This window comes from Microcaecilia unicolor, chromosome 6 (genome assembly GCF_901765095.1).
Source record: "Microcaecilia unicolor chromosome 6, aMicUni1.1, whole genome shotgun sequence".
Taxonomy (NCBI): Eukaryota; Metazoa; Chordata; class Amphibia; order Gymnophiona; family Siphonopidae; genus Microcaecilia; species Microcaecilia unicolor.
The window spans coordinates 287870242-287897278 of NC_044036.1; the positions used below are offsets into that span (position 1 = coordinate 287870242).

The 27037-nt window shown below is 47.6% G+C and overlaps 1 protein-coding gene across 2 annotated transcripts in view; it reads left to right on the top strand.

The window, feature by feature from the left end:
• Positions 1-27037, top strand: part of AK8 (adenylate kinase 8) — a 227638-nt gene that overhangs the window by 63841 nt on the left and 136760 nt on the right. For both annotated transcript variants that reach the window (XM_030206335.1, XM_030206336.1), the window contains exons 6-8: positions 1820-1901; positions 8920-8991; positions 9198-9398. In XM_030206335.1, coding sequence (XP_030062195.1) covers positions 1820-1901; positions 8920-8991; positions 9198-9398 — 355 coding nt within the window. The remainder of the gene's footprint in view (positions 1-1819; positions 1902-8919; positions 8992-9197; positions 9399-27037) is intronic.

Here is a 27037-nt window from a genome sequence, read left to right on the forward strand (position 1 = left end):
TGCTGCTCCCCAGTATCTCTCCACACTCGTCCTTCCCTTCACCCCTTCCCATGCACTCTGCTCCATGGATAAATCCTTCTTATCTCCCTTCTCCACTACTGCCAACTCCAGACTTTGCGACTTCTGTCTCGCTGCACCTGGAATAAACTTCCTGAGCCCCTACATCTTGCCCCATCCTTGGCCACCTTTAAATCTAGACTGAAAGCCCACCTCTTTAACATTGCTTTTGACTCATAACCACTTGTAACCACTCGCCTCGACCTACCCTCCTCTCCTCCTTCCTGTACACATTAATTGATTTGATTTGCTTACTTTATTTTTTGTCTATTAGATTGTAAGCTCTTTGAGAAGGGACTGTCTTTCTTCTATGTTTGTGCAGCGCTGCGTACGCCTTGTAGCGCTATAGAAATGCTAAATAGTAGTAGTAGTAGTAAACAGATGATAAACTCTAGATTAATCCCAAGCATCTATGAGCAGTGGGAAAACTTTTCATTATTCCTGCTTTGTTACTTATTTTGTAAAGCATTCTGGGGCTTGTAGTCAGCTTTACTCAGCAAGAAAAGCAAAATCTCTGGGTGGCACTTAGTTTGAGATTTTCACAGCTGCTCCCAAGTTCAAGCAATTCCTTCCATCAAGCTAGGAGCTGGTTATTACTATAGCTAATTTGTTTTCTTATTTCATCCATTATTATACCAGTGTTCTTATTCTTCATTTTGCTTTGCAATCAGTTGCTTCAGATTTTCCTTGATTTGTTGATTCTTTCACTTTAGAGATTCTGAAACCTCCCCAGAACCCCCTTCCAACTATATTTCATTTATAGTTTATGCAAGTATGATATTGGCCTCAACCCCCTGATGTAGTGTTTAAAACCACAAAAAGAAAAACAGAAAGACAAAGAACAGCTATCTGCCACTTCTACTATCCATGTTTTTTTTTTTTGTACCTTAGAAGATTAAAGAAAGGCAAGGGCTTGTATGATAAGAATAAAAACAATTCAGGTTTACCTGAAAAAGATGTTGAAGGAGTTATATTCATAATATTTTCTACTAGCTTGTCTTACACTAGTTTGTGACCTGTAAGTGTGGGTGTCGTTTTGCACAATTCTCTCTGAATGTAAGAAAATCTTTAGGGAGCACCAGGTTCTCTTTCTCTTGTAGTTGTGTATCATCAATGCTGGGAGCACTATGAGTCTCTTTGCTTGCGTAATCTGCTTTCCCTAAGTACTCATGTCTATATTTTCCATTTGTGGCAGTGACTGCTTAATTTCTGTGTTTCAGTCTTGAATTATTGTTACTTTTAACAATTGTTCTATGCAGATATAAGGATCAGCTGCTTTAAGGAGGGCTGAAGCTTGTCTGTCTTAGTCACCAAATTGACACTATATGTTTTCGTCATCTGTCTTGTCTGTCTGTAACAGATAAACTGTGTTACCTATTAAGTTAAAGAAGGTTATACAAAATATATATAGGGGGTCAACATTCAAAGTGATATAAATGGCCAGAAATGGATCCTGGCTGCTTAAATTGCTTGTCTGGCCACATAATGGAGGATATTCAGTGCCGGTGCCTGAACATGGCCCGGCATTGAATATCCGGGGATAAAGCTGGTGATGATCTGCAAAACCCAGCTGAATATCTACCCTAGTGTTTTCTCCTAAGCAATGAAACTAGTTGGCTGTGCAAGACAAAATTACATTGTGTCTAATTAAAAAAAAAAGCCAAGGGTTTCATGTGAATTAAATAAAACATTTAAAATGTTATAGCCTAAACTAGTTTTACTTTAGCAAACTGATTGCAGTTCTGATTTTTCTTTATTAAAGGGCTGGGTTATTGAGGCCTATCCTAAAACACGACATCAGGCCTTAATGCTGCAGATGACGGGCATCATTCCAGAGCATGTTGGTAAGTCTGTTAATGATAAAACCATGTAGTATAGGAGAACACAAATATTTAAGAACCATTCTGGCTTGGTGACTTTGCTGCATTGTACCTTTTCACTGTGTCACCTGGATGACACACCTAGGTTCTTTGGCTCATGTCTCAAAAACGTCTAAGATTCTAGCATGACCTTCTTCAAAAGACAGCTGCACTACAAGTCCCTGACAGGCTGATAATCAAAAGCAAACATGGACGCTAGAAGCTATTAGCGCCCGCGTTTGCTACCGCCCCATGATCAGAGCCCCCAGCACATGAAACAATGCACTCATGGGCTCTGACCGCAAGTAGCATGCAAATTTTTTATTCCTTCTTAATGATCAGCAGGCAGTGCGCCAAACACTGGCGTGCTGCATGTGACAATCTCTACACCACGTGCAGCATTAGGGTTTGCAGAACATTGGGGAAGAATGGTGAGCCCTGTCCAGCATGCATTTGCATGCTAGCAGAGTCCCCATCCCCCCGATGGAAATGTCCCCGCAGGAGCCCCTGAGCCCTCCCCCACAGAAACCTTGACATGGGGGCTGGAGGTCCGATGGACCTCTGGTCCCCCTGATACAAGTTCATGGGGGGCTAGAGATCTGGTGGATCTCCAGCCCCACAACCCCCCCTCGCACCTCAATAAAAAAATAAAAAGCCCCGGTGGCCCAGTGGGCCGCGATCACAAGCCTCCCAACCTGGTGTTCTAGCAGCCCACTTCCCCCCCCCCCCCCGTACCTGAGTGGTGGAGGATGGAGTAGTATACTCCTTCTTCTTCCCACGCCACCTTGAAAATAGTGGCGCCATGCCAAGCCCAACTTTGAATACCATTTCTGGCACTGGTATCTCTCCCAAATCTTCCTCGGTGAAGACTGAAGAGAATAATCCATTTAATCTCTCCACTATGGCTTTGTCTTCCCCGAGTGTCCCTTTTACCCTCTGTGAAGAAATAGTGTGTTTTATGCCTGTAAAATGTATTGGATATTTTCCTGCCTTAATTATGTCCTGAAGTGTATTTCTTCTATTTGGCCAGCAGGTGGTGTTTCTTTGCTGTAAAGCTATTGCAGAGAAATGAATGTTCTTTAGTTTTAGCACACAGATAGGAAGTAAGAAGTAGTATTCTTTTGAATTTTGTTGTTCTGAGCTCTGATTGACCCAGGAGCTCATTTCCTTTAGAGTGTACTGGTTTTGCCTCCAGTCTTAGCCAGGCAGAAAAGAGAGACAGAACTCTTTCCTGAGGCTCAGTGAACAGTTATATGTCCTGATCTTCCCAGGTACTTTTTAGAAAGTAAACAAATGTTTAGATAGTTTTATAATTGATCCATATTTAAGTTAACTGGTATTGTCTGCTGATTGCACATTTTTTTGTCCACTGTTCAAATTCTGACAATAAACATTTTCAGTTTGTTGACTCTGCTGTCTGGACTGATAAAGAATTCTGGTAGTTTGTGTGCTGGGTCTGTGAATGCTTTCTGGGAACTGTGGGACCACTGGGAGTGTGGCCCCGGTAATCTAGAAATCACTGGGGATAATTTGAGAGCAGGAAACTCGCCCAGAGGCAGTTGGGATCCGGTTGGTGGGAGGAGAGTGCTAGTGTACAGCATAAGCAGCAGTCACAGGTGGACCTGAGCTGTGCTGGGGATAACCCTATAAGTGGTCAAGGGGTAACTCCAGGCAGGTGGCTAGGCGTTTTGTGACACCCTCAGTCATCTTGTGGTCAACTGATTTTTTGGCTGGCTTTTTGTTTTTAATATACCTAACAAAGTTTTTACTATGTGTTTTTGCCTCCAACAAAATCTTTTTTTCAGAGTTCTTCTTTGCTACCCTTAGCGCTTTGCATTTGACTTGTCATTCCTTATGCTATTTCTTATTATTTTAAGTTGGCTCCTTCTTTCATTTTCTGAAGGATTTTCTTTTAGCTCTAATAGCTTCCTTCACCTCACTTTTTGACCATGCAGCCTGTTGCTTGGCCTTCCTTCCTCATTTTTTTAATACATGGAATATAACTGGCCTGGGCTTCCAGGATGGTATTTTTGAACAGCATCCACGCCTGATGTAAATCTTTGACTTTCGCAGCTGCTCCTCTAAGTTTTTTGGGGGGTTTTCACCGTTCTCATTTTATCACAGTTTCCTTTTTGAAAGTTAAGTGTTAACTTATTGGATTTCCTGTGTGTACTTACTCCAGAACTTATATGAAATCTCATCATATTATGATCACTGTTATCAAGTGACTCAAGCACCTGCACCTGATCATGCACTCCACTAAGGACTTGGTCTAGAATTTTTCCTCCTCTTGTTGGCTCCTGTACCTGCTGCTCTATAAAGCAGTCCTTGATTTTGTCAAGAAATTTTACCTCCCTAGCATGTCCTGGTGTTACATTTACCCTGTCAATATTGGTGTAATTGAAATCACCCATTATTACTGTGTTTCCCAGTTTGTTCACCTCCCTAATTTCTGATAACATTCTACATCTGTCTGTTCATCCTGGCCAGGTGGACGGTAGTACACTCCTATCACTATTCTTTTCTCCTTTACACATGGAATTTCAATCCACAGGGATTCCAGGATGTGTTTTCCATCCTGCAGAATTTTCAATCTATTTGATTTAAGACCCACCTTAACATACAATGCTACTCCTCCACCAATTAGAACCACCCTATCACTACGATATAATTTGTAACCTGGTATGACAGTGTCACACTGGTTATCCTCCTTCCACCAGGTCTCAGAGATGCCTATTATATCTAATATTTCATTTAGCGCAATATATTCTAACTCTCCTATCTTATTTCTTAGGCTTCTGGCATTCACATTATAGACATTTCAAACTATGTTTGTTGTTCCTATTTACATCTTGCTCAGCAGTTGACAGTGGTAATTTGCAATATTTTGTCTGCTTTTCATTTAAAGAAATCTGATCTACTATGGTCTCTGTTGCAACTTCACTGTCGGGATACCCTATCTTCCCTGTTTTGTTGATATTTTTGAAAGGTACCTTGTTTCGAAACATTGACTTTTGAATGACTGTCAGCCTTACCTTAGTTTCTAGTTTAAAAGCTACTCTATCTCCTTTTTAAAATCCGATGCCAACAGCCTGGTCCCACCCTGGTTAAGGTGGAGCCCGTCATTCCGGAATAGGCTTCCCCTTTCCCAGAATGTTGCCCAGTTCCTTACAAATCTAAAACCCTCCTCCCTGCACCATTGCCTCATCCACGCATTGAGACTCCGGAGCTCTGCCTGTCTCTTGGACCCTGTGTATGGAACGGGAAGCACTTCTGAAAATGCTACCCTAGAGATTCTGGATTTGAGCTTTCTACCTAAGAGCCTGAGGCCCTCATGATCTAAAGCCCCGCGCTGTTCCAAACAGCGGCCAAACCCTCTCCCCACCCTCCCACCCAGCGAGCGACGGGGGGGGGGGGCTGGAGGTCCACCCCAACTCCCCTCCCCGTGTTGTTGTACCAATCCCTGGTGGTCCAGCGTGAGTAGGAGTAGTGACAACCCCCCTCCTGGCCCCCCTACCCTCTCCCACCCTCACACCCAGCGAGCGAGGCCACCCCAACTCCCCCCCCCCCAGCGTTGTCATACCAATCCCTGGTGGTCCAGCGTGAGTCGAAGTAGTGACAACCCCCCCTCCCGGTCCCCCCTACCTTTAGTTGGAGGAGGGACACAGCCTGCCTCCCTCCTCTTCCAATGGATGACACCGCAAAATGGCGGCGCCCAGCCCTGCCCATTGCATCCTGGGATGCACTCAGGGCCGTGCCTAGGGTCTCTGGCGCACCCCTGCAGACTATCAGTTGGCGCCCCCCCCGCAGACTATCAGTTGGCGGCGACGGCGGCGGCCCTCCCCCCCCCCCCCCCCCCCCCCCGTGAAAATGATCGCTCACCACTTGCCACTGACAGGAATTGTCAGCAATATTCTTAGAAACAAATTGCTATACATTGCAAAATAAGATAGCAGATGTAAATTCTCAAAGTGGACATATTCCAAACACTAAAATGAAAATAAAATGATTTTTTTCTACCTTTGTTGTCTGGTGACTTTCTTTTTCTGATCATGCTGGCCCAGTATCTAATTCTGCTGCTATCTGTCCTCTTAACTCCATTTCCAGGGCTTCCTTTCCATTTATTTCTTTCCTTTCCTCCTTTCTTCTTCATTTCTGGTCCTCAGCTTCTGCCTATTTTCTTCATCCATGTGCAGTTTTTCTCCTCTCTTCCTTTTCCCTCATTTCATCTCCTTCATCTCTCTTCCCTCCCCTCTATGTCCAGCAATTTCTCCTCTCTCCCTGAGCCCTGCCCTCCTATCCATGCCCATCCATGCTCCTCTGTCCCCTGCCCCCTCCATTCATCCTTTTCCAGCAATTCCCCTCTCTCCCTGAGCCCTGCCCTCCCAATCCATGCCCATCCATGCTCCTCTGTCCCCTGCCCCCTCCATTCATCCCTATCCAGCAATTCCCTTCTCTCCCTGAGCCCTGCCCGCCCAATCCATGCCCATCCATGCTCCTCTGTCCCCTGCCCCCTCCATTCATCCCTTTCCAGCAATTCCCCTCTCTCCCTGAGCCCTGCCCTCCCAATTCATGCCCATCCATGCTCCTCTGTCCCCTGCCCCCTCCATTAATCCCTGTCCAGCAATTCCCCTCTCTCCCTTCCATGACCCCCCCTCGCATCCATGCTCCTCTCTCTCCTCTCGCTCCCATGTCCCAGCCTGGCCCGCCCTCTTCTCCCCCCCCCCCACTTCGCATCCATGCTCTCGTCTCTCCCCTGCCCTCCCGCTCCCATTTATTTTTTGTTACATTTGTACCCCGCGCTTTCCCACTCATGGCAGGCTCAATGCGGCTTACATATTGTATACAGGTACTTATTTGTACCTGGGGCAATGGAGGGTTAAGTGGCTTGCCCAGAGTCACAAGGAGCTGCCCGTGCCTGAAGTGGGAATCGAACTCAGTTCCCCAGGACCAGAGTCCACCACCCTAACCACTAGGCCACTCCTCCACTGCCCGCTCTCTTCTCTTCCCCCAATATCCCTTTTCTTTTTTTTTCTTTTTAAATTTACCTCCGTGGCGGTTCCGGAAGCGCAGTGTCAGGGAAGGAGGCGGCGCTCCCGACGTCTAGCCTTCCCTTCGCTGTGTTCCGCCTTCTTCTGATGTCATTTCCTTGACGTCAGAAGAAGGCAAAACACAGCGAAGGGAAGGCTAGAGACGTCGGGAGCGCTGCCTCCTTCCATGACGCTGCGCTGCCGGAACCGCCACCACGGAGGTAAATTTAAAAAGAAAAAAGAAGAAAAGGGATGTTGCGGGAGGGCGAGCGAGGTGAGCATGGTGCGGCGGCGCCCCCCAGAGGGAAGCGCCCCCCTGCCATGCTTACCTCGCTTACCGTGTTAGCACGGCCCTGGATGCACTGGGCGGGACTATAGACCATGTAAGGGAGTGATTCCCTTACATGGTTTGTAGCCCCACCCAGCGTATCCCAGGATGCAGCGGCCGGGGCTGGGCGCCGCCATTTTGCAGTGTCGTCCACTGGAAGAGGAGGGAGGCAGGCTGCATCCCTCCTCCAACTAAAGGTGGGGGGGGGGCTGAGAGGGGGGTTGTCACTACTTCGACTCACACTGGACCACCAGGGATTCGTATGAGAACGCTGGGGGGGGGGGGAGTAGGGGTGGCTTCGCTTGCTGGGTGGGAGGGTGGGAGAGGGTAGGAGGGCCGGGAGGGGAGTTGTCACTACTCCTACTCACGCTGGACCACCAGGGATTGGTACAACAACGCGGAGGGGGAGTTGGGGTGGACCTCCAGCCCCCCGTCGCTAGCTGGGTGGGAGGGTGGGGAGAGGGTTTGGCCGGCGGCGGCCACTTGATATTTTCTGGGGGTTTAGGGGGCTGGAGACCCACCGGATCTCCAGCCCTCCCTGAACATGGGGGTGGGGTGGGATCGTCGGGGGGGGGGGACCGGAGGTCCACCGGACCGCCAGCCCCCTGTTCGCGTTTGCTTTGGGGGGGAACGGGGGCCTGCCAGCATTCAACTGCATGCTGGACAGGGCTCACCATTCCTCCCCAATGATTGGCGCAAACCCTAACGCCAGCTCAGAGCTGGCATAGAGTTTGCTGCGACCAGCAACCCAATCTTTGGTGCGCTGGACGCTGATGATTGGGGATGAATGCATTAAGCGCTGATTAGCATGCATTTGCAAGCTACTTGCGCTAAGAGCCCTGTTTAGCATGCATTTGCATGCTACTTGCGCTAAGGGCCCTCGACCGCGTTGTTTCACGCTCTCGAGGGCTCTGATCATGGGTCGGCAGCAAACTCCGGTGCTAGTATGGCAACAGCCTCTAGCGCCGGAGTTTGCTTTTGATCATGAGGGCCTAAATTTGGCTTCCAGAACCTCCATCCCACATTTTCCTATGTCATTGGTAACCACATATACCAGAGAGCCGGCTCCTCCCCAGCACTATCTAAAATCCTATCTAGATGATGCGTGAAGTCTGCCACCTTCGTACCAGGCAGCACCCATGCCTCCACCCAACAAACGTTAACAGGGTAAAAAGGACTTAAACTGGGTCAAACTTTCTTTATCGGCATTAAAAACCCTTTCATACAAAATTTTGTTAAAAATCCAAGGAACGTTTAATTTTAATGCATCCACCCAAAATTGTGGCAAACAAAAGAAAAAAAGCAAACACTTAGCTTTTGACTTAATTGAGGATTCAAAAGTGTCTCTAAAGGCTTTTTCCCTTTCTTACTTTTTGTACTCTATTGGACTATCGTGTTTTAATAGTACTTTGCTATTGTAAGAGAGAGGTTCTTATTTTTGGCAAAATTATTATCCACATATAGGGCTCCTTTTACAAAGTGACACTATCGATTAGCGGTGCACTGAATGTGAAGAAGCCTATTCAATTCCCATGGACTTCTTCCCGTTCAGTGCATGCTAATCGGTAGGTCCGCTTTGTAAAAGGAGCCCATACAGTCATGGTAATAAGCCATATCTCTAAATATCTGTATCTATTTTGATTAGTGATACTGGATGCCCCAGACAGTGTTCTACTGGAGAGGAATCCAGGAAAAAGAATCGACCCCACCAATGGAGGTAGGCCTATGTATAGGACCAAAAGGGGTTCTACTTCTCTTCTGTGAGATGAAATGTACAAATATCCTGGGGCCAGCTAAATTGACTTTTTTTGATAAAGACAAATGCTAGGTAATAACATGAACATATTGCCGGGAATAGTACAGTATCACACTGGATGAAAGCTAGTTACAGAGCTCTCATTTTTTAATTTCTTTGAAATTTAGAGAGATACCACACAGCCTTTCACTGGCCAACTGATCCTGAGGTTCAGCAGCGGCTTGTGGTTCCCGAAGGAGCAACAGAGGAAGAGGCAGGGAAGAGGCTGCTGGACTATCATCGAAACCTTCCCGAGATCCTCAATACTTACAGCAAAATCTTCAAGATGATTAATGTAGACCAGCCGTGCATAGATGCATTTGCTCAAGGTATGCTTCTAATAATCAGATCAAATTGCAGTTAAGAGATAGTGTACAAGCATGGAATAATTAGGCAATAAGTGGCCTGTTGTCCTTAAAGAAAGTCATTTGTCGGACAGCACCATCTATAAGAACACAAAAGAACTTTAAATTCTTTAAGCATCTCCCCTGCACTTTGGAAGCAAGCAGCTATTTATTGGTCTGGCAAATTTGGATGAGCCTCTTCTGGGCTACACCACCAGGAGCCTTCTTCTGCAACTTTGGTTTATTTTACCTCTGTCTTTACTTAGCCTAGTTATTGCAGTAATAGCCCTTGAATGATAGTCACATACCAGAGCTCCTTCAGTATAAGAACTTTGCAATTGTGTGTCTTGTGCTTGGTTATTAGATGTCATTGTAGTGCAGTGTCTGGGACTTCCTCTCCCCTCCCCTTTACAGTATACTCTTATCCACCTATTGGTGCATTACCTGGATCATTCATCTTTTGAGATACCCCGACCGTAGCAGTCCACTAATTTGTAGTCAGTTTGTCAATAACTTGTATTTAAAAAGACATAAAATACATCAAATAAACTTAGGGCACAAATGCATTGGATTCTCCGAGGACAAGCAGGCTGCTTGTTCTCACTGATGGGTGACGTCCACGGCAGCCCCTCCAATCGGAAACTTCACTAGCAAAGGCCTTTGCAAGTTCTCACGCGCCCATGCGCAGCCGTCTTCCCGCCCGAACCGGCTCGTGTTCGTCAGTCTTCTTTTGTCCGCGCTCGGGACGGTCGTGTTTTGCCGCCGTTTCGTGCCCCTCAAGTTGACCCTTGCGCGTCTTCGCGATTTCGCTAAAAAAAAAAAAAAAAAAAAGTGAGACCTTTTGGTCTTGTCCCTTCCCGTGTGTCCAGTTTTTCCCCCAGCGTAAGTTTCCTTTCGCTTTCGGGATCGGCCTTTTTTTTGGCCTCGGTACGGGTTTTCTCTCCCTTATTTTTGGTGCCTTTCGTCATCATTGCAAATTTTGATTTCGCCGGCGTGATTTTTCCGCCCATGTCATCGAAGTCTCCCAGCGGCTTCAAAAAGTGCACCCAGTGCACCTGGGTAATCTCGCTCACTGATAGGCACGCTTTGTGTCTTCAGTGTCTGGGGGCTGGGCACCGCCCGCAGGCCTGCAGTCTTTGTGCTCTTTTACAAAAGAGGACTCAGGTAGCGAGATTGGCCCAGTGGAACGTGTTGTTCTCGGGCTCTTCATCGACAACAGCACGGGACATATCTAGTGCATCGACGTCAACAGCATCAAAGTCTTCGACCTCGGCTTCAACTGCATCGACGGCATCGAGGCTTCGACCCTCTGCATCGTTGGTACCGAGACATCGGAAGGCGGCGTCGACGTCGGTGGTACCGGGACCTCCGCTGTTGCTGATGTCGTCGGATGGTGGTGCTTCGACTGGAGTGCAGGTGAGGGCTGTCCATTCCCCTGCTGGTGGCGGTGAGCCTTCGAGTGGGTCTCCTCCTGCCCTGAGGGCTCCTGCAGTACAGACTCCCCGAGACCGACCTTCTTCGGCCTCGGCCCCGAGGAAGAGACGGTTGGATTCTACATCCTCCTCGTCGGTACCGGGAAGCTCCGCTGACATGCTTTGTTTGAAGAAATCAAAGAAGCATCGACACCGGTCTCCTTCCCGCCTCGGTACCGAGAGCTCTGGGTCGCCGAGGGAGTCGGCACCCAGTAGGCATCGGCACCGGGAGGACCACTCACCCTCTGTTCAGGAGGTGTCGATGCGCTCCACCTTGGACAGCCCGGAACCGCCTCCACGCCCAGAACAGACTCTGACCTCGACGCCTGCATCGGCTTCCCAGTCTTTCTCCACAGCCGCTCTGCACAAGAGTCTCCGGGCCGTTCTTCCAGAGATTCTGGAAGAGCTGTTGCGCCCTTCTCCTCTGGTACCGGGGGTGCTTGCGCAACCGGTACCGTCGAGCGAGGTGCCGGCTGGCCCTTTGCCCGGGGTGAGGTCTCCGACATCGGTACCGCTTGCGGTACCGGCTGCGGCCGCCTCCCAGGAAGACTTCCCGACGATGTCGGTGGAGGGAGCTTCACCGGTGCTGGCGAGAGAGTCTACCTCTCAGCGCTCTCACCGTGGCCGTGTTTCCACGGAGTCGAGTCGGGCACGGCTTCAGACACAGGTTCATGAACTTGTGTCTGACACCGATGGTGAGGCCTCGTGGGAGGAGGAGGAGGACATCAGATATTTCTCTGACGAGGAGTCTGATGGCCTTCCTTCTGATCCCACTCCCTCCCCTGAAAGGCAGCTTTCTCCTCCCGAGAGTCTGTCTTTCGCGGCCTTTGTCCGGGAGATGTCTACGGCCATCCCCTTCCCGGTGGTTGTGGAGGATGAGCCCAGGGCTGAAATGTTTGAGCTCTTGGACTATCCTTCTCCACCTAAGGAAGCGTCCACAGTACCCATGCATCATGTCCTAAAAAAGACATTGCTGGCGAACTGGACCAAGCCTCTAACTAATCCCCACATTCCCAAGAAGATCGAATCCCAGTACCGGATCCATGGGGACCCAGAGCTGATGTGCACTCAGTTGCCTCACGACTCTGGTGTGGTGGATCTGGCCCTAAAGAAGGCTAAGAGTTCTAGGGAGCATGCTTCGGCGCCCCCGGGCAAGGACTCTAGAACCTTAGACTCCTTTGGGAGGAAGGCCTACCATTCTTCTATGCTCGTGGCCAAGATTCAGTCCTACCAGCTCTACATGAGCATCCACATGCGGAACAATGTGCGGCAGTTGGCGGGCTTGGTGGACAAGCTCCCTCCTGAGCAAGCCAAGCCGTTTCAGGAGGTGGTCAGGCAGCTGAAGGCGTGCAGAAAATTCCTGGCCAGAGGGGTATATGATACCTTTGATGTTGCGTCCAGGGCCGCTGCTCAAGGTGTGGTGATGCGCAGACTCTCATGGCTGCGTGCCTCCGACCTGGAGAATAGGAACTAGCAGCGGATTGCGGACTCCCCTTGCCGAGCGGACAACATTTTTGGAGAAAAAGTCGAACAGGTGGTAGAACAGCTCCACCAGCAGGATAACGCTTTCGACAAATTCTCCCGCCGGCAGCCTTCAGCATCTACCTCTTCAGGTAGACGTTTTTATGGGGGAAGGAGGACTGTTCCCTACTCTTCTGGTAAGCTTAGGTACAATCCTCCCTCCCGACAGCCTGCGGCCCAGGCTAAGCCCCAGCGCGCGCGCTCTCATCAGCAGCGTGCGCCTCAGCAAGGCCCCGCAGCTCCCCAGCAAAAGCAGGGGGCGAGCTTTTGACTGGCTCCAGCAGAGCATAGCCGAGGTCAAAGGGTCCGTGCCGGACGATCTGCCGGTCGGGGGGAGGTTGAAAGTTTTTCACCAAAGGTGGCCTCTCATAACCTCCGACCAGTGGGTTCTCCAAATAGTTTGGCAAGGATACACCCTCAATTTGGCCGCCATGCCTCCAAATTGTCCACCGGGAGCTCAGTCCTTCAGCTTCCAGCACAAGCAGGTACTTGCAGAGGAACTCTCCGCCCTTCTCAGCGCCAATGCGGTTGAGCCCGTGCCACCGGGGCAAGAAGGGCTGGGATTCTATTCCAGGTACTTCCTTGTGGAAAAGAAAACAGGGGGGATGCGTCCCATCCTAGACCTAAGGGCCCCGAACAAATATCTGGTCAAGGAAAAGTTCAGGATGCTTTCCCTGGGTACCCTTCTTCCCATGATTCAGCAAAACGATTGGCTATGCTCTCTGGACTTAAAGGATGCTTGTACACACATCCCGATGCCAGCTCACAGACAGTATCTTCGATTTCGTCTGGGATCACGTCACTTCCAGTACTGTGTGCTACCCTTTGGGCTCGCCTCTGTGCCCAGAGTGTTCACGAAGTGCCTAGCTGTGGTAGCAGCAGCGCTTCGCAGGCTCGGAGTGCACGTGTTCCCTTATCTCGACGATTGGCTGGTGAAGAACACTTCTGAGGCAGGAGCTCTACAGTCCATGCAGATGACTATTCGACTCCTGGAGCTACTAGGGTTTGTGATAAATTACCCAAAGTCCCACCTTCTCCCAGTACAGAGACTCGAATTCATAGGAGCTCTGCTGGATTCTCGGACGGCTTGTGCCTATCTCCTGGAGACAAGGGCCAATAATCTGCTGTCCCTCGCCTCCCGGGTACGAGCGTCCCAGCAGATCACAGCTCGGCAGATGTTGAGATTGCTTGGCCACATGGCCTCCACAGTCCATGTGACTCCCATGGCTCGTCTTCACATGCGATCTGCTCAATGGACCCTAGCTTCCCAGTGGTTTCAGGCTGCTGGGGGTCTAGAGGACGTGATCCACCTGTCCACGAGTTTTCTCAAATCCCTTTGCTGGCGGACGATTTGGGCCAATTTGACTCTGGGACGCCCCTTCCAAATTCCTCAGCCACAAAAGGTGCTGACTACGGATGCGTCTCTCCTGGGGTGGGGAGCTCATGTCGATGGACTACACACCCAAGGAAGCTGGTCCCTCCAGGAACACGATCTACAGATCAATCTCCTGGAGTTACGAGCGGTCTAGAACGCTCTGAAGGCTTTCAGAGATCGGCTGTCCCACCAAATTATCCAAATTCAGACAGACAACCAGGTTGCCATGTATTACATCAACAAGCAGGGGGGCACCGGATCTCGCCCCCTGTGTCAGGAAGCCATCAGCATGTGGTTCTGGGCTCGCCTTTACGGCATGTGGCTCCAAGCCACATATCTGGCAGGCGTAAACAACAGTCTGGCCAACAGGTTGAGCAGGATTATGCAACCTCACGAGTGGTCGCTCAATTCCAGAGTAGTGCGCCAGATCTTCCAAGTGTGGGGCACCCCCTTGGTAGATCTCTTCACATCTCGAGCCAGCCACAAGGTCCCTCAATTCTGTTCCAGACTTCAGGCCCACGGTCGACTGGCATCGGATGCCTTCCTCCTGGATTGGGGGGAAGGTCTACTGTATGCTTATCCTCCCATACCTCTGGTGGGGAAGACTTTGTTGAAACTCAAACAAGACCGGGGCACCATGATTCTGATTGCGCCCTTTTGGCCACGTCAGATCTGGTTCCCTCTTCTTCTGGAGTTGTCCTCCGAAGAACCGTGGAGATTGGAGTGTTTTCCGACCCTCATCACACAGGACGAAGGGGCGCTTCTGCATCCCAACCTCCAGTCTCTGGCTCTCACGGCCTGGATGTTGAGAGCATAGACTTTGCCTCTTTGGGTCTGTCAGAGGGTGTCTCCCGTGTCTTGCTTGCTTCCAGAAAAGATTCCACTAAGAGGAGTTACTTCTTTTTATGGAGGAGGTTTGCCGTCTGGTGTGACAGCAAGGCCTTAGATCCTCGCTCTTGTCCTACACAGACCCTGCTTGACTACCTTCTGCACTTGTCTGAGTCTGGTCTCAAGACCAACTCTGTAAGGGTTCACCTTAGTGCAATCAGTGCATACCATTACCGTGTGGAAGGTAAGCCGATCTCAGGACAGCCTTTAGTTGTTCGCTTCATGAGAGGTTTGCTTTTGTCAAAGCCCCCCATCAAACCTCCTACAGTGTCATAGGATCTCAATGTCGTTCTCACCCAGCTGATGAAACTTCCTTTTGAGCCACTGAACTCCTGCCATCTGAAGTACTTGACCTGGAAGGTCATTTTCTTGGTGGCAGTTACTTCAGCTCGTAGAGTCAGTGAGCTTCAGGCCCTGGTAGCCCAGGCCCCTTACACCAAATTTCATCATAATAGAGTAGTCCTCCGCACTCACCCTAAGTTCTTGCCGAAGGTAGTGTCGGAGTTCCATCTGAACCAGTCAATTGTCTTGCCAACATTTTTTCCCCGTCCTCATTCCTTCCCTGCTGAACGTCAGCTGCACACATTGGACTGCAAAAGAGCATTGGCCTTCTACCTGGAGCGGACACAGCCCAACAGACAGTCCGCCCAATTGTTTGTTTCTTTTGATCCCAACAGGAGGGGAGTGGCTGTGGAGAAACGCACCATATCCAATTGGCTAGCAGATTGCATTTCCTTCACTTACGCCCAGGCTGGGCTGGCTCTTGAGGGTCATGTCACGGCTCACAATGTCAGAGCCATGGCTGCGTCAGTGGCCCACTTGAAGTCAGCCACTATTGAAGAGATCTGCAAAGCTGCGACGTGGTCATCTGTCCACACATTCACATCTCATTACTGCCTGCAGCAGGATACCCGACGCGACAGTCGTTTTGGGCAGTCAGTGCTTCACAATCTGTTCGGGGTTTAGAATCCAACTCCACCCCCCTAGGCCCATGTTTTATTCTGTTCCAGGCTACACTCTCTGTTAGTTGGATAAGTTTTTAGGTCAATCTCAGTTATGTCCTCGCCGTTGCGAGGCCCAATTGACCATGTTTGTTGTTTTGAGTGAGCCTGGGTGCTAGGTATACCCCATCAGTGAGAACAAGCAGCCTGCTTGTCCTCGGAGAAAGCGAATGCTACATACCTGTAGAAGGTATTCTCCGAGGACAGCAGGCTGATTGTTCTCACAAACCCGCCCGCCTCCCCTTTGGAGTTGTGTCTTCCCTTGTCTTTGTCTTGCTACTTACGGGACTGACGAACACGAGCCGGTTCGGGCGGGAAGACGGCTGTGCATGCGCGGTGCGCATGGGCGCGCGAGAGCTAGCAAAGGCCTTTGCTAGTGAAGTTTCCGATTGGAGGGGCTGCCGTGGACGTCACCCATCAGTGAGAACAATCAGCCTGCTGTCCTCGGAGAATACCTTCTACAGGTATGTAGCATTCGCTTTACATATCCTCCAGTTCCAAACAACTTTTAATAACTAACAGCTGAATAACATTGAGAGCAATATAGCAATCCAGCAGAAGAATGAGGAGGGGCTATCCAGTTTTTCCACATGTATGATTATCTACCAGTCAGTAAAAGGTTGTATATGCACACCCACTCAAAGAACTTCTGGCCCTCAGAAAACGAGTCTGATCTTCAAAGGCTAGATTAGCAGCTGAGAAGCTGAGTCAGAGATATACTGTATGGAGAAGACTCTGCTGGGATGTCTATGTGGCCAGTCTACTATGAATGCTGCCCCTCCCCCAATATATTCCAATGACTTTTTTTGTGGGTTTTTCCCTTGTGCTTTTTTTTTTCAAGAGTGGTTCTAAAAGATATATGCACTGAGCACAAAAACGTTTAGGAAATAGCCATTTTCAAAACAAAATGTTAGACATTTTTCTGGTTTGAAAATGCCAATGTTTGCTACTGGATTTCTGGATGTTTTTCTCAAATCATCCAAAATCAAATTTAGATATATCGGAAATGCCTCTCAATGGATCCAGCTAAATAGATATGGAGCAGTCTATAACTGTTCCAGTCAGGGCTTTTTTTGATTGGGTACTTGGGGGTACTGAGTACTGGCACCTTTTCCATTGTCTACTAAAATTGACCCATGGTCCCCAAGTTTTAATGAAAGAGCTCAGGCTCTACTCAACACTTCTGCTTGTCATAGCTTCTGTGACTGGTTGCAGGGGGCCTGGCTATTGTGGGGTGGGTCCCTCAGTCTTCACCCCAACCCTGAAGGGTGGCCTGCCATTTGAGTACTGGCACCTTTTTTGCTAGAAAAAAATGCATTGGTCCAGTAGATCTTTGATATACAGACGGCATGGATTATTTTTACCATCATGCTTTTTAAGACAAGGGACATACTGGATCCAGCTAAATAGATTTGGAGTACTCTATAATTGCTCCAGTAGACCTTTGATATGTAGACGGCATGCATCTGTCTAAAGAACTAAAGGCTAATATGACGCTATAAACTTTAATGATAACTGATGGGATATTATCCCCTATGGCATAATTCTGAGTTCAGGATTAAAAACTGTAGGATATTTTAGACTCTGAATATACAAAAGAGATACTATGGGCTTCCTTTACAAAGCCACAGTAGTGATTAGTGGTGCGTCAAAGTCCAATTCCTGTGGGCTTTGTCACATTCGGTGTGCAATAATCACTACTGTGGCTTTGTAAAAGGAGCCCTATGTGAGATGCTTGGTCTAATATGGTCCTTGAAATCTAGCAGTCTCCCATATTCGACAATGGCAACTTTTCTGGAGGTCACTGAACCAATGCTCCAAGTCTGCTTCTCTGTCTCTATTCTTTTTCTTGGACTGAGAGGAGCAATTATTAAGGTGTCCTTTTGCTATGCTGCGGTAAACACTAATGTGTGCTTATCATAGCTTAAATGGGCTTACTGAGGTAAGTTTCAAATGTGTGCACGCTACTCATGCACTAAAAAATATTTGTAATTGTTTTGGTTGAGGAAGCCTCTCTGAGGGCACAGAATGGGTGTTTCTGCGCTAATTGGTATGTCAGCATTGCTGCATGTTAACTGATTAGTGCAAGATTTGCGCATGTGCCTTTACTACCTACAAAAAAGGTGGTAGTAAGGGCTCACATGCTAATCTTTGTTAGTGACTGTACACTAATGACAATATTAGTGCATGGCCATTAATTTGGAAAATGGAAAATCAGCCATTTTCTGGTTGCAGTAGAAATGGCCTTGACACATGGGAAAGACCCGCGTAAGGGTGTGCTAAGGCCTCTTTCTACTGCAGCTTTGTAAAAGGACCCCTAAATGTAATACTTGTAATTTGTCTGCAAATGATCCTGGGAAACTGGAAAATTTGAATGCTAGTAAACAACCAATTTTAATGTAACTCAGTCTGACTTGTGTTTAGGTATGAGGCAGATCTTGCATGTCATCAAGTTTACTAGGGTGTTGGCACTACATAAGCATATATAAAGACCCTATAACAAAAAATGATTCTCCCATCCCATAATTTTTCACAATTCTTCTACCCTGGGCTATATTTGTTGTAATGAGCGGGGATACACCTTTTTGGTGTAATTTCCTTTTCATGGTTTTAGTGTGTATTCTAATTATGGACTGTTTATTTTTCTGTTTAAAGCAGTGGCGTAGCCAGACAGCCATTTTTGTGTGGGCCTGAGCCCAAAGTGGGTGGGCACAAAATTTTCTCTCTGTCCCGCCTCCTTCCTCCCCCTATTCTCCACCTCTCCCCCAGCACCTCCCAACTCAAAATAGAAACAGAAACACTTTAGCTCATGAGGATCCCCAAGCACTATCAGCTGATTTCCTCTGAAGAACTCCATTTTACCAAGCTTGGCAGGCTGCTTGAGCTACTGATGTTGGCACCCCAGGCATGCTTAGTTATTGGTGACTCGAGGATGTGAAGCGCTGCGTACGACTGGTAGCGCTATAGAAATAATTTATAGTAGTAGTAGTTACTGCCGCCTGCTAAGCTTAGTAGAAGGAAGTTTTGGCTGCCGTCAGAGGAGCACCTCAGCTTATGGGGATTAGGGATCCCCTCCAGCCACAGCAAAGGTCAGGACTGGTGTTTGACATGCTAGGGCCCAGGGCAGAAAATAAACAAGGTCCCCCCCCCCCCCCAATTCCCTCTTCTCCCTTTCTCCCCTCCAATCTCCCCACCTGCCATTGCAATCACACCAACAGACCCTCACCAAATACAGAACAAGTGATCACAAATTAGAAATAAAAACATGTAGACAAAAATTGAACTGGGAGCCTTGGCATATACTGCAGGTTCTAGGTCAGTTCGCACCTAGGACAATTACTACTAAACAATTCCCACTGCTCCAGGGAGTACAATTCCCACCCTTAACAATCATGAAACATCACAGTCTTAAATTTATCTCTTTCCCTTTCCTCTTCCAGATAGTGTTTTTTTTTTTTTTTTGGGGGGGGGTATGCCCTTCCCCCTCCACACACACTCAAATATTACCTTTAACACTCCACACCACACCAAAAAAATTAAATAAGCCAAAATCCAAATGAATACAGAGCATAAAATATTATATATAAAAACTTACACAAAATATTTCCAACACATCCACGACACGCAATGACACTCCTCATAAAAAAAATACGATGCATAAGAAACCCCCCCAGCAAAACATCAACACAAAAATACAAAACTACATGCCAGTAAGAACTAGCCAGGAGGGAACAGACCTAGGAGGGAATTTTCCACCTTGGGGAAACGTCCTAGGAGGGAACTGTCCAAGCAGGAATTGGTGGCTGGCAACTAGCCGGATACCATACTGCAACAGTGGAGAAATAAAAATAGAAATATATGTCTTTTTCTACTGAACACAATAAAGTGACATCCACTATGCACATTTCTCAAGCTATCATATTTCAGTTAAGATTCAAAATAAAATGCCTTTTCTACCTTTGTTGTCTGGTCATTTTCTTTTTCCGTCATGTTGATCCAGTTTCTCCTTTGAACTTTTCTATCTTTCTGCTATTTCTCCTTCAAGCAGCTTCTGTCCATTTGTCTTTTTCTCCTCTCTTGTTCCATTCTCTCACTTCACTTGCCTCTGACATATTGACCTTTCCATTTTAGCTCTTTCCTCTCTTTTTTTTTCTTTTCTGCTCTCTGTCCACCCAAATTTTATCCTAACCCCTTTTCCTTTGTTTTACTTTGCAGATACCTGTCAGATTTCCATTTCCTTTTCACTCACTAGTTCTCCTAGTCCCCATCTCTCTACTTCCCCAGCCATCCATTCCCTTCCATCTTCAATCTATTCCCCATTATTATTAACATTTGTATTTCTTTCCCCTGTAATCACCATCCTCCTCACGTTGGCCCCCCTTGGCCTCCCCCACATGGTGCCACCTTTCCCAGTGTCTCTTTCCCTCCACCCTTCTAGCCCAGCATCTGCTCCCTCTCTTCTCCTCACCATTCACCCCCTCCCAGCATCTTCCTGTCACTTCTCTCTTTCCTCTTGCCCCCTCTCCCGTGATCCAGTGTGGCCAGGATCTCCCCCATTCCTTCCCTCATGCCCAGTACCCCCTCTCTATGACCCATCCCTCCCCATGGCAAGGATCTCATCCATTCCTTCCCTCATACAGCTTCAGCAGCGAACGAAGCAGCTCAGCAGAGAACGAAGTTGCAGCATCGGAAGATCCATGGCAGAGGAAATCAGCTGGGGATTCATTCTACTGCAGCGCGGGACCAGCCTCATATCCGCTAATAGCTTTGCAGCGTCCCGACTCCAAGTCCCGCCCCTTAAGACACAAACTTCCTGTTTCTCTGTATCGGAAACAGGCCGTTTGTGTCTTAAGGGGCGGGACTTGGAGCCGGGACGCTGCAAAGCTGTTATCGGATATGAGACTGGTCCCGCGCTGCAGTAGAATGAATCCACAGCTGATTTCCTCTGCCATGGATCTTCCGATGCTGCAACTTCGTTCGCTGCTGAAGCTGCAACAACCAACGGAGGAGGGATAGTGGCTGCCTGGCTGGTTTTCTGCTGGGTGGGCCTGGGATGAAAATGGGTGGGCCCAGGCCCACCCGTGGCTACGCCCCTGGTTTAAAGCAAATAAAGATATGACAGCTTAGAAAAAAACAAATTACAAGCAAAAGTGTTCATTTTTGATATACTGCAGTATGCCAGGCATCAAAATGATTTACATACATAACTACAGCAAAGAGTGAAAAGAACTCCACATACCTAGGTAGGACAGAGAAAGCAAAGTATCAGTTAGAGATATCATCAAAAGTGAGAAAGTAAAGCAAGGCTGGGAAATTGCCATAGTTTTCTATTCTATCTAACTGAGACTTAGAAAAAAAGCACATTAAGGGCTACTTTAAATTTTTCATCAGAAAGCTCCACTCTTTAGTTGGTGAGGGAGAGACAATAAAAGAGAAAGCTGAATGTCTTGATTTTGAATGTGCTTGTGTAGGAGAAGGCAGTACTAGGTGAAAATCATTAAAGGGCCCTTTTACTAAACCTTGCTAAAATTTGCCATTATTGTGGCTTACTGCTGGACTTTTAGCATGTGGTCGCTGCAATATAATGTGGCAACCATTGGAGATATTCCTAGCATTTGTCTTTACAAGTTCTGTGTTAAAAATTCCTTTAGCCTGAGGTACTCTGTTTGGAGTTAGCACAGAAGCATTTAGAGCCTTCTATTTAGGGCATGTGACAAAACAGTGGGTTTGTAAGCCTGTAAACTATATTAATTATTTCTTGAACTGTATGTTTCTAGTTTGGCCAGAAGATGGTGCATGTTTTATGTTTAAAGCTGTTACAGAGAAATGACTGTTCCTTCATTAGTTTAACACAAAGGATAAACTTGGAATCGGTGGAAATATTATTAATTGGATAGAAGGCTTCATCACATCAAGATCTTACCAAGTTAAATCATCATCAAACATCTAACCTCCTTGGACGCCAGATTGCGGTGTACCTCAAGGATCCCCTTTATCGCCGATACTCTTTAATCTTATGATGATCCCACTTGCCAAAGCTCTGTTCAGACATGGTCTCAACCCTTTCATTTACGCTGATGACGTCACCATATCAGGGGCGTAGCTACGGGTGGGCCTGGGTGGGCCCAGGCCCACCCAATTTCAGCTCAGGCCCGCCCGGCCGCCCGCCCAACCAAGCGCACACACTGCAGCAGAAACGGTACCCGCTCTGGCTCATCTGATTGCTCCAGACTTGCAGCGGTGAACTGGCGCTGGCGGCGCCAGTAAAACATAAAGCAGCCAGGCTGTTCGACTCCGTCCTTCACTTCCCTGCCCTCTCAGCGCGTCCCGCCCACCCGAAAGGAAATGACATCAGAGGAAGGCGGGACGCGCTGAGAGGGCAGGGAAGCGAAGGACGGAGTCAAAGAGCCTGGCTGCTTTATGCTTTTACTGGCGCCGCCCGTGCCAGTTCGCCGCTGCGACTAGAGAAGGAGGGAAGGAACTGGAAGCCATTTAGAAAATCTTTTTGTACTCCCCTGCGCAGCCGTCGCCGTTCACTCAAATCACAGGAAGCAAACCTGTGAGCTGCTGCCGGCGTCCACGTTGTCATTCTTTATTGTTGGTGAGCAGAGGGAAGGATGGGATTGGGAGGGGTGGTGAGTACAGAGTATGGGGAATGGGGGACTTATGAAGTGGGTGAAAGATGGGGGGAGGAATTTAGGAGACTGGGTAAGGGAGAGACAGAGGTGGGACTAGGAGTGCTGGAGAGGGAATGAGAGGGAGATGGTCAAAGGGGAGAGAGGAGCATCGATGGACATGGATGGGAGGACAGGGCCCAGGGAGAGAGGAGAAATTGCTGGACACGGAGGGGAGGGCAGGGGAGAGAGGAGGGTTGCTGGACATGGGTGGATGGAGAAGAGGGCAGGGAGAGAATTGTTGGTCTGGGATGGACGTGAAGGAAGGGAAGACAGGAAGGAGATGCACATGGATGGAGGGGAGAAAGAAGAAATTCTGGACATGGATGGAGGGGAGGGAAGACAGAGAAAGGAGATGCACATGGATGGAGCGGAAGGGAGAGAGAAGAAATGCTGACATGGATGGAGGTGAGGGAAGAGAGAGGAAGGAGATGATATGAGGGGAAAAGAAGAGAGGAGAAAAACTGCACATGGATGGAGAAAATAAGCAGAAGCTGGATCCACTGGACAGTCAAGTCTGCGGAGGACCAGAAATGAAGAGGAAAGGAAAGAAATAAATGGAAAGGAAGCCCTGGAAACGGAGTTAAGAGGACAGATAGCAGCAGAATCGGATACTGGGCCAGCATGATCAGAAAAACAAATTCACCAGACAACAAAGGTAGAAAAAAATCATTTTATTTTCATTATAGTGTTTGGAATATGTCCACTTTGAGAATCAGGTGCTCAAGATTAAAAGTTTATATTTATTTACTTATTTATGGCATTTTATCCCACATTAAACATGAATTAGATTGGCACCTGGGATCATTTAATTTTTTTTCCTGGAGAGAGTAATGCATTGCCTCCCCCCCCCCCCCCCCCCCCCAGGCTCTCTCCCCGGCTATAGCCAGCTCTGTAATTTTGAGGGGAGGTGGACCGGGGGGGGGGGGGGGGGACGCAGAGGTGGACCAGGGAGAGAGCCTGTTGTTAAACATTTACCAGCAAACCACTGTCTAGTGCCCACCCATCCAATCTGTTGGCCCACCCAAAAATTGAGTTCTGGCTACGCCACTGCACCATATTCATTCCCTTCAAATATAATCTTAATGAAATCTCCGACAAAATATCCATGGGCATGAACATCTTGACCTCTTGGGCTAACGCCTTTAGAATGAAATTGAACAAAGAAAAAACACAAAGCCTAATCCTCTCATCTCAACACTCTCTGTGCCCCTCCCATCTATTCTTAAAACCTCAGACATCACAATCCCCATTTCTGATAATCTGAAGATGCTTGGAGTGATTCTAGACAACCACCTTTCACTTGAAAATCACGCTATATCCACTATAAAGAAAATGTTCAATATGATGTGGATATTGAAACGTGTAAAACCCTATCTTCCAATGAAAACTTTCCGGAATTTAGTACAATCCATGGTACTTACCCATGTCGACTACTGTAATAGCATTTTCCTTGGCTGCAGGGCCCATATCCTGAAAAAACTTGACTGCCCAGAATATGGCAGCGAGACTCATTTTTGGTAAATCACGTTTTGAGTGTGTAACCCCTCTTCGTGCAAAACTTCACTGGCTCCCTGTCAAAGAATGAATCAACTTCAAGGCCCACACATTAATCCACAAGATTATCCATGGTGAATCTCCGGACTATATGTTCAATCTGATTGACCTTCCTACCAGAAACATGTCTGAATCTTCATGAAACTACCTCAACCTGCATTACCCCAACTGCAAAGGAATCAAGTACAAGACCTACTATGGATCTATCTTCTCCTTCCTGGGCAGCCAACTCTGGACTGCTCTCCCCAGATCTATCCGGTCAATCTGCGACTACCTACCCTTCCGGAAAGCACTGAAAACCCATTTATTCAAGCAAGCCTATCCAAACAATCTAGATTAATCTTATGAACCATCTACCTAACACATACCCCCATGATAACGACATTGACCCAGACCATATCTCCCACCTTACTCCCCTTTCTATTGCCTATTTACCCTCTCTAACAATATTCTGTATTCCTTTTACTGTGTAAGCCGCATTGAACCTGCTTTGAGTGGGAAAGCGCGGGATACAAATGTAAGAAATAATAAAGAGGAAGTAACCTGCAGTGATGTGGCCAGCTACTTTAAAAAAATGTTTTTCTGAGCTCTGATTGGCCCAGGAGCTCAAATTCAGTCTGGAAATACTGGATTTTTCCCCAGTCTCAGTTTGGAAAAAAAGAGAGAAAGACCTCATTACTTGAGACCCTGTGAGCAGTTATAATCTGTAACCTGTGAGCAGCTATATTTCCTGTACTTCCCAGGCACTAACCAGATAGTTTTATTATTGATCGTTATTCAGTTACCTGTTATTTGCTTGTTATGTTCCATTTATAGTTCACTGTTCAATATTTTTTATGACAATAAACCTTTTTTAGTTTACTGATTCTGCTTGTCTGGACTGGCTAAGAATCCTGATGGTTTGTGTGATGGGTCTGTGAGTGCTTTCTAGGAACTGTGGGATCACTGGGAATGTGGTCCCAGTAACCTAGAAATCACCTGGAATAACTTGAGAGCAGGAGACTCAACCAGAGGCGTTTGGGACACAGTCGGCGGAAGGATGGTGCTAGTATAGAGCACGTGCCCAGGTGCAGGCGGACCTGAGCTGTGCTGGGGCTAGACCCTCTTAAGTGGCCACAGGGTTAGGCCCGGGTGAGTGGCTAGGTGTTTCGCGACAGGAAGGTGGTAAGTGGTCCTATGTTAACTGCATAATAGTCAGTTGGCATACAGTATATGCAGTATGCTAGCTACAAAATGCCTTCCATGCTTATTCTGCACCCATGACACTCTCCCACACACAAAAAGCTCTTTAACGCACTGTGCACTAACTGTAAAAATACTGCAGAGCTCTTTAAAGCAGTTCTGTGCTAGCAGTTACCATGTGGTAAACCATGCATTAACCTCCAGATTCTATATATCGTGACTTAAGTTGCTTGCTCAAATTAGTTAACAAGCCAATTGGTGCTGATAATTGCCACTTAAGCAATTATTGACACTAATTGGCATTAATTAGAATTCACATGTGCAGCTGTCTAAGTATTCTGTAATATGATGCATGTAAATTCTAAGTTACATAGTTGAAAAAGGGGCGTGGCCATAGGTGTGGAATTGGTGAGTCATCGACATTTTTAAAATCTATGCGCATTGTTATAGAATACACCCAATCCATGCCTAATGTAGGCATCAGCATTTACACCAAGTTTTACTTGGCGTAACTGCCCGTGACTAAATTTAGTTGCATGGAAGGGTGCTCGGCATATTCTATAATCAGCACAGAAATTTAGGAATATTATTTAAAGTACACCTAAATTTAGGCATACCTTATTAAATATACCTAAACATATTTTTTGGTGCCGATTTTTCAGGTACCATATATAGAATCTAATATAGAATTTTATGTGTGAGGGTGAAAATCTTATACTGGATTCTGAATTGAAGAGCATCAAGTTGAAAAGAATGAACAGCAAGAAGGTAGCCTGCTCTTTTTACACATTCCAGGCAATATTCTTCTGTCAGCAGCAGTCAGTGTTTTTTTTATGGGCTGACCACTGTGGGCAGAATTAGATTGGATATTCAATTCCTGGCCATGTCTGAGCATCAACACTACTATCTGGGTCTGACCAGCTAATAGTTTGCCATCGGAGCGTATGTGGGTCCCAGCTAATATTCAACTAGGATCCATGTAAGACATATATGCAGGTCCTGGCTGGATATCGCTGGGACCTGCATAAAGGTAAGTGCCAGTAGAATCCTCATTCCAGCCATGAGCCACCCCTCTGATATCCAAACTGCCCCACTGATCTGAATCCCCTCCAATACTCTATACTGGAAGGCCTGTCCACAACCCAAAAACTCACCCCTCCCTCATATCCCTTGGACTTCCCCATTACCCCTCTTCAACCCAGCTTCTTCAACTCACTAGTCAGTAGTACCATAAGACTACCATTAGGGATAACACCCTGCTGACAAGACAGGAGCAGAAAGGGGACCCCTCCAGCTCTGTCCACTAGCCACCAGTGATTTCCCTGGGTAAGTCCTGGGTTGAAGGGGGGTGATTAGGAGGTCCATGGAGGGGTGGATTTTGAGTTATGAGTGGGCATTCCTGCTTGGTAAAGGATTGGAGGGGTTCAGATCTGCAGGGAGGCTTTGGAATTGGGAGATGGCTCGGATAGGGATTGAGGAAATCAGAACCTTGATGGGGTGGAGGAGACCCTAGTGGGTGGAATCAGAAAGGGGGGGGGACAAACATATGCAGGGGGTCATGAGGCAATTGGAATGAGGGGGGGGGGGGACAAAAGGGGTGGGCATTGGATCAGCTACTCAGTAGTTATGCAGGTGCTGGCACCTGCAGAGCTAAGTGGGTATAGTTAGGTCTGTTTGTGCAGTCCTATATGCCCGCTTAGTTATGTAGGCACTGACACTGCATAACTGCTGCTTCTGCCCGAACTGTGACCCCATAATGCCCCTCAGTGGCCAGTTAGTACCAATATTCAGCAGCACTGCCTGGTTAAGTGCCACTAAATATTGGTGGATAGCTATGGGAGCCTCTCCTGCCTGCTTAATTTGCTTTGAATATTGGCCCAGTTTGATTTTATTCACATTTTTAGCCCACATTATCTAAAAACTAAGTGGGTTAGAATCAACTTATGCAAGTAAT